The sequence below is a fragment of the Mangifera indica genome, unplaced genomic scaffold (genome assembly GCF_011075055.1).
Source record: "Mangifera indica cultivar Alphonso unplaced genomic scaffold, CATAS_Mindica_2.1 Un_0097, whole genome shotgun sequence".
NCBI lineage: Eukaryota > Viridiplantae > Streptophyta > Magnoliopsida > Sapindales > Anacardiaceae > Mangifera > Mangifera indica.
Window position 1 is genome coordinate 90,246 of NW_025401189.1, and position 8,579 is coordinate 98,824.

General features: G+C 34.6%; 1 protein-coding gene across 5 annotated transcripts; it reads left to right on the top strand.

The window, feature by feature from the left end:
• On the top strand, positions 1 to 5,952 carry LOC123207736 (pentatricopeptide repeat-containing protein At5g41170, mitochondrial-like). 5 transcript variants are annotated; one of them, XM_044625188.1, is made up of 5 exons: positions 1 to 400; positions 493 to 563; positions 648 to 3,094; positions 4,850 to 5,000; positions 5,081 to 5,952. In XM_044625188.1, the coding sequence occupies exons 1-3, from the start codon at positions 335 to 337 to the stop codon at positions 2,971 to 2,973; spliced, it is 2,463 nt and encodes an 820-aa protein (XP_044481123.1). In that variant the 5' UTR covers positions 1 to 334; the 3' UTR covers positions 2,974 to 3,094; positions 4,850 to 5,000; positions 5,081 to 5,952. The 5 variants fall into 5 exon arrangements, with proteins under 5 accessions (XP_044481123.1, XP_044481122.1, XP_044481124.1 ...); XM_044625187.1 differs by having other exon boundaries at positions 4,874 to 5,000; XM_044625189.1 differs by having other exon boundaries at positions 4,874 to 4,989; positions 5,563 to 5,952.
• Positions 5,953 to 8,579: the final 2,627 nt, after the last annotated feature.

Below are 8,579 nucleotides of genomic sequence, written 5' to 3' on the forward strand. Positions count from 1 at the left end.
CAAATCCCCAACAAGCAGGAATCCCCCTGATGGGGTAGATAGGAGAGATTATACAATTTTCTATTTCTTTCAAGTGGGTTTGCCGGGTAATGATTTTTTCCTTTATCTAGCTTTCGAATAAACAAGAAAATCGAATAAGTTTGGGAATGAGAAGATATTTGGGTTTGAAATTTTTACAGAAAAAAAATTGTAGAGGAAAGTTTACGGTTCTTGTTATTATTTTTTAATAGAATTAATTCAATTTTTCTCAAATTATTTGGTATCACATATGATCTTAGGCTAATCCAGAGAAAGCCACCGAACAACTCTGTCTAAACGCTAAACCTCCTTAACCATGTGGCCGGCTTCGCTTCGCCCCCGTTGTCTTCTCTCTTATCCACTTCACTCACCTTCCCTAAGGGTAAAACTATGCACTCTAACTTAATATTTTATTTTGATTCTTCTTTTATTGTAGATGTCCTTCTTTCAACATTATTTTGTGTGTTTTTGCAGGTTATATCATTACTCGCAACATTTCTAGAGCGCCTCGTTTCTGCCTCTGCTTCATCACATCAACCTTGTTGGTAAGCCCCTTCAAGTAATTTTTCCTCATAAATCAAAGATTATTTTGTTGGCCAATTGACTGATGATCTTCTCGATCTCACCAGCACAACAGCAATTTTATCAAGAAATCTTACTTTTGACTCTAGTTCAGGCTTCAACTTCAATACCCATTTTGTTGAAGGAAGTGATCTTGGTGAGAATATTGATCGTTATGACAAAGACTCTGGAGATTCAAGTTTCTTTGGTAGTCATTATGGGGACGTTGAAAAGAATAAAAAATCTAAACTTGATAGATTTGATGAGGTTGAGGATTCTGATGAAGAAGTAGAAGATGGCGAGTATAATAGTGATTGTAATGATACCTTCACAGTTTTGGAATCTTTTGATAAAAATTGTATCAATAGAGAAGAAGTAAGGAGAGTTGAAGTGGAGGAAGATGAACTTAGACACCCTTTAGTGAGAGAAGTTTGTAGGTTGATTGAACTGAGGTCAGCTTGGAGCCCAAAGCATGAAGAGGAATTGAGACACCGGTTACGAAGCCTCAAGTCTCAGCATGTTTGTGCTGTTTTGCGCTCTCAGACTGATGAACGTGTTGCTTTGAAGTTTTTCTACTGGGCTGACAGGCAATGGCGTTATCGGCATGATACAATAGTTTATTATGTAATGCTTGAAGTCCTCAGTAAGACAAAGTTGTGTCAGGGTGCTAAGCGGGTTCTCCGGCTTATGATACGTAGGGGAATCAACTGCCGGCCTGAAGTGTTTAGTTATGTAATGGTGTCTTACAGTCGGGCAGGCAAGTTGAGAAATGCAATGCAGATATTGACTATGATGCAAAAGGCTGGCGTCAAACCTGACTTATTGATATGTAACACTGCAATTCATGTTTTGGTGGTGGGAAACAAGTTGGAGAAGGCATTGAGGTTTGTGAAAAGGATGCAACTTGTTGGCATTACACCTAATGTTGTCACTTACAACAGTTTGATCAAGGGATGTTGTAATTTGCAATGCATTGAGGATGCCCTGGAGCTGATCGCTGAAATGCCTCATAAAGGATGTTCTCCAGATAGAGTTAGTTACTTTACTGTAATGGGTTTTCTATGCAAGGAGAAAAGAATTAAAGAAGTGAGAAACTTAATGGAGCAGATGGTGACAGATGGAAATTTGTTACACGATCAGGTTACTTATGAAACTCTTATCCATATGCTCTCAAAGCATGGCCATGGTGATGAGGCTCTTAAATTTCTGAAAGAGGCTGAAGATAAGGGATTTCAGGTTGATAAAGTAGCATATAGCGCTATTATTCACTCTTTTTGTAAGGACGGAAGAATACAGGAGGCAAAAGAACTGGTGAATCAAATGTTTCAAAAGGGTTGTATGCCTGATGTAGTTACTTACACTGCTGTTGTTAATGGATTTTGTCGGGTGGGAAAATTGGACCTAGCCAGAAAGATGCTTCAGCAAATGTACAAGCATGGCTGCAAACCAAACACTGTGTCATATACTGCCTTATTAAATGGGCTTTGTCGTAATGGAAAATCATTAGAAGCTAGAGAGATGATTAACATGAGTGAGGAAGAATGGTGGACTCCTAATGCCATCACTTATAGTGTTGTGATGCATGGGCTGCGGAGGGAAAGGAAACTATCTGAGGCTTGTGATGTGGTGAGAGAGATGATTAAAAAGGACTTTTTTCCAACACCAGTTGAAATTAACTTATTAATTCAGTCTCTTTGTCAAGAGGGAAAAATCAATGAGGCTAAAAAGTTCATGGAGGAATGCCTAAACAAGGGATGTGCTGTTAATGTAGTGAACTTTACTACTGTGATTCACGGATTTTGTCAGAATGATGACTTGGATGCTGCTCTTTCATTGCTGGATGACATGTATTTGAGCAACAAACATCCTGATGCAGTCACTTATACGATGATTATTGATGCTTTGGGGAGAAAAGGTAGAATAGAAGAGGCAAGTGAACTTAGTAACCAAATGCTTCGAAAGGGTTTGGTTCCAACAGCTGTTACATACAGGACAATTATCCATTGGTATTGTCAGATGGGTAGAGTGGAAGATTTGTTACAATTGCTAGAGAAGATGCTTTCAAGACAAAAGTGTAGAACAGCTTATAATCAAGTTATCGAGAAGCTATGTAATTTTGGAAATTTGGAAGAGGCTGATAAACTCTTGAGTAAGGTCTTAAGAACTGCTTCAAAAGTTGATGCTAGGACATGCCAGGTGCTTATGGAAAGTTATATGAGCAAAGGGATTCCTTTGTCTGCATATAAAGTAGCTTGTCGTATGTTAAATCGGAATCTGATCCCTGATTTAAAGTTATGTGAGAAGGTGAGTAAGAAACTAGTCTTTGAAGGAAAATCAGAGGAGGCAAATAACCTTATGCTAAGATTTGTTGAGCGTGGAAAAATTCAACCTTAGAATCAAGAACATTTGCAAAGCTAGAGCCTGATGTGTTCTTATAAACTTAATATTCTGGATGGATATGATTTCATTTCCCTTTTGCTTTTCTCTGGTGCTATCTACAGCTATTCTGCACAAGGTATGTAACTGTCTTTTTCTTTTTTCTCTTATTGTCATTTTTCTAATGATTAACTTATTTTATGCCATGTGTATGAAACACTACAGGAAAAACACTTTTATGTGACACCATTTTGTGGCTGTTCTAAAAAAGCAGCCTCAGACATTAGAAATATTTGAGTTAAAAGGGCTTAACTTATTTAAAACAATTACTGTTACATAATATTTAAAAGAAGTACAGTTAATTAAGGAGAATTAACTCTCAGTCCATTTCTTTGCTCCCAAATCCCGCTATCTCTATCACCAATCTTCCCTCTCTAAAGCCCTTTTCAGTCTAAATGATCTCTCAATTTCTGGTTTGATCTTTCTGAATCTCTGAAATTTTGACAATGATCTCTCTAAATCACCGCCCCTAGCATTAGTCTCAATCTCTGGCTTGGTAAGCTAGATCTCTACTCAGTCTCTCAATCTGGGAGTCCTTGGCATTCTTTATAATTGAATGGTTATTACTATTTAGATAATATTCATTGCTGAGATGCTGATTCTATTATAGGCCTTAGTGGCATTTTCTGTTTTTGTCCTTTTGTTTTTGCACTTATTACTTGTTTGTTTTCTGTGAAGCACTACTTGAGTATATTATCTAGTGAGGATAATAGTTTTGAAGCCCTTGGAGCATCAGAAATAACCCTAAACCCCCTGCTGTTACTTAAACGTTATAAATGCTCTGTTAAATTAAACAAAATTAGGGAAAAATGGTAAATGTCTATAAAATATAACAATTCCTTTATTCAAGATTTTTTCTTTATATATAATAAAATAAAATAAAACACCACTTCCCTTTTTCCAGATTTATCCACTCCTCTCAATAGCTGTCAACCTTCCTAAACCTACTCCATCACTTCATCTATGGTTCACTCACCCAACTCTCTCATTGTGCTTCTGTGACTCACCCCAACTACACCTTACTGTGTCGCACCCCACTTCACACCTTGTGATCACTGTTAAACACCCTATCTCCTTCCCGTTGCATCCACAGCCTTTCTTGCATCTACTGTTGCAGTCTCAACCATCTCAACCTCTCTCTGCCCTTCCACCCACTCCTAAAGCCATATGGCTGCCCTTTACAGTCAAATAGACTAAGAAACTGATCAGGAAAATATTTTAATGGGGTCTGTTTTGTGGTGGCTAAAGGATAGTGTATTTGATATATGAAGTAGGTTTTTCCGATTCACTAAACAGTGATTTTATGGTTGGTTTATTGAAAGTTTTTGTTCTTTGAGATGGCTTTACTGAAATGAGTATGTTTTCTGGGAAGGTTTATTGAAATGGATTTGTTTTTCTGATTGCAAACTTATGAAAATTTTGAAGGAAAAATTAACTAAAAAAAGAGAGAGAAAAATGTGAAGAAAAATAAATCAGTGGTTGTAACACTGTGGTGGGTGGGGGCAATAGAGTGGGAAGGTAAGTGCATTTACCATAGGGTGGGCTTGGGGGCTGTCGAGGATGGGGCGTAGTGGTGGAGATGACATGAAAAGGGAGGTGAAAAAACTATCATGAAAATTCCACTAATTAATTTACTTTTCTTTAACATGAATTTGGTAATTCCCTGTTCTATTTGTGTTATGGATTAGTTATGAGAACATTTCTTTATTGCTATTTTCCATGGGTATTGTTTTTCATTTTAATTTTTTTCCCCTTTTATATGTAGTTTGTATATATACTATAGATAGCAAAACCAATAGCTTTAAGTTCTAATAAAGGAAGAGAATTTACTTAGTTGAGTGTGCTTTGAGAAATTAAGCTGCAACTTTGCATGGTCTTAATGATGGGAGTCAACATATCTGAGTTCGCACTTGGATTTCCAAATGGCAAATTAATGGAGCTTGGTTTGATGACAAGAAAGAAACTAACGTGCTGGTAGGTAGCTGGTAAGTCACCCTCATTGTTATGAGCTACCATTTCTTTTCTATACAGAGTGTTACATTAATATTTGTTTAGTTATGATTAGATCTGGTTGTGATTTTGGTGAAGATGGTGGCATATTTCATGGCTCCATGGTGTGGGTCTTGCAAATTCGTGAAACTGTAAATTAAATTATTAGCTTCCAAACTTATTCAGGCACTATGTTTATAAAGATTGATAGAATAAGCTGGAGGTAAGTAACACTCTTAATTATCTAAAATACCTTGTGTATAAGTTATGCATATATTGATCATAATGCTGCCTTAAATTAAACCAAGGCTCTATACATGGAAAGTGGCTGATTGTCACCACTGTCATCATATTCACCTCTTTACTACTGCTGAAATAAGTTTGTTAGTCCTTTAAATTTCATATTATTGGGGCTTTTTGAAGCTATTGTTTGCTTTTTCATATTATATATGTTTACTATGGTTTTCTGCTTGTTGTAAGGATTTGTGCTTGATTTAGGATATTGCAATACTGTGTATTTTTGCAATTTGTTACGGTTTGTTATTTGTTTCAATTTAGGAAGCAGAGGCAAAAGAAAATCTGAAAATTGTTAATTAGTAAATCAGTCCTTGTATACGGGAGCAAGATTTAAAATTGAGCTGGAGGACTTCGAGGACAGAAGCCTCTCACTTGAAGAACAGCAGGCATTTATGAGACTTGAAGAGCACAATCGCCAGTTAAGCAACAGGTTAGCAATTCTCTGCAAACCGTCGTCACAATGGTACCGATTCTGTGGTATTTAAATTTCTACTCTGCAATGGTTGTGAATCTTAATGTTGTTAGTTGTATTGGCTTTCCGAAATTGGGATTCGGACTAAAGGTGATGCATAAGCAATTTCTATCAAGTGCGTGCTTTATACTTATAGCCTTCCTTTAATACCATCTATGAAATTGCCGTTATGAGTAAACCTAACCATATGTGTCATCGGATCATATTCGTATTGTGTTAATTTAGATTTTAGATTGAAGCCCGTAAACCTTAACTTGACTTGAAATAGTATCATGGCAAAAATTTTTAATTCTAAATCGAATTGAAGTATTTTTGGGTTAATTTGATCTGCTCTGAATCAACATGAACTATGCAACAGGTAAAGTCATATCAAAACACAACATGTAATGACATGATTTATTATAAAATAACATACTTTATCAAATGTCAATGAATAACAAGATATGTTACAAACTAGTATAAAAAGATATTTTGACACAAAATAATATATTGTCAAAACAAAATACTTCTTTTCAAGTTAATAGTAATAATTTGTTTTTTTTTATATGATCAGTTGTAGAGAAAAAATAAAATTCATAATTAATCATCTAAATAACTTTATAATTTTAACTTTAAAATAATGCAATTGAAAATTATCGAGATTTTTTCAATTCATATGGTGAATGTAATTGTTATAAATATTAAAATTATTTAACAAATATAGGAATATATCATACTAAATATAATAAATTCAAATAAGTAATACTTATAATATACCATTAAAATAAAAAAAACAATTGGGGGTGTGCCATATAACTGGAATGTGTACAAATAAAATCTCATAGGGGACCCCCAACAAAAATCTTACACTCATGGGATTGAGTACAACATGCATAACTACAAGATTAAGTCCTTCATGGCTGAAGCACCTTATTGAACTTAGAAAATATGTAAAATTTGCTATCTTATCATATGCATGAAAAACTTGATTTGTTTGTGCTCCAACCCCTAATGAAACTTATCTTTTGGCTTGCTTCTCGTTTTCACCACTTTATTTAAATTGCTCATGACTCATACCCTACTTCATATACTGACTTGAACATGTTTCATACTTGTAACATAACTTTAATGTTTCTTGAATTTGTGAGATAGCTTGTTGGAATAAGTGTTCATTATAGAAGAATAATCGTTCAACTTCTGTGTTATGAAATAGACATTCACAACTTGGAAACAAACATTCACTTTCTTCTCAATTGAACATTCACTATAGTTCTCATCATAGCCATGTACATAAGGGTATTTTTCATTATTATCTACATGGATGATTATTTTCTACTTCATAACTAACATTTATTGTGATATAATATACATGTTAAGAATGATCATCCCTGTCATTAGAATAAGTGTTCCATTGCAATTCTATGTTTCTTATTCCAATAAGGAACAACCGTTCATGTCCTTATAGTGGTTATTCTATTGAGTCTATAAAGACCAAACACAATTGTTTGGGTCAAAGTTCTTTACACCAGTCATCAACAAATATTCTCTACAATCTAACAGTGTATTTCCAGCAACTAGAAAATTTAAAATGTCCAAAACAACTACAATTAATCTCATCTAATACATATTCATACCTAATTCTTCACCATCAAATTTCTAGATGTGTATATGCATATATCTAACATATCTTACCAACTGTCACACCAATCATGCATTCAACTACAATAATTTTGTCATAAAAATCACACAGTTGTGCCACAATACTCATACTTTCATTGACAGTGTCTCAACGCCCCATTCTGATCAATTCAACAATCTATATACACACAACAAAAATTTTCTTGGATTCCTCCGAATGCGATCTCTCTCTGGATAGATTTATTGGGTAGAAATATTGAAGAACAGATTTAGAGTTTGTTTTTCTAGTGTTTGGGATAATGTTAATCTTACAATACGGGTTCTTTTTTTTTTTTAAAGAATTTGGACCAAATAATTATTGGAACATGTGTTCACCTCCTTTGAATGGTTATTCATCACTTTTAAACTATTTATTGATGTAATGTAATTTATCCACTTGCCGCTAGCCGAACAGGTGTTCTGCCCTTTAGAATGATCGTTCAACCCTTTATTTTAAGAACACAACCACAAATAGGAATCAATTAGCAACACTCCGTGTTAAAAGGAACTATAATTTTGGATCTTTTCCTCATCCACTGTAAAGATCTTTAAACACTTGCATATGTGAATGATTAAGATCAATTTACGTAACTAGTAATCACAAACCTGCGAAGATCTCATAAATTGTGCATTATAATTTCTCAGTAATGTGTGGTCGATCACAGTTAAATTTGTCATGTCTATGTAAAGCATCTCAAATCCTCACCTCAATGACAAACAAATTTCACCAATGCAATTGAGCTTTGAATGAACAAACACCATTCATAAGCACAGGCATTGCTACGTATGGGTTAAGTTAATACATTCAGCCCAATCGAGTCAAATGCAGAATTAAGTGAACACAGAAGCAGATTCCTGGATGATTTAAGGGTTCCTAATAATGCAAAATGATTTCAAAGTAGCGAAGATGGAATGCAGTAAGCTATTTTAACTAAAAAATACCAGAATATCTCATTTGATTCCTAATCCTTTCCGATGGATCATCTGCCCCTGAAATACTTTACATGTTTAAAAAAGGAAAATAAAAGGTACTCCCAAACTTGTACAGTTGATGCAAATTGATGCTTTCTGAAGATTTCCAGAGCATAATAAAATTGTGTATAACAATTTCTATAAAACCTCAGACATTTTTCTAAACCTAAACCAAGGC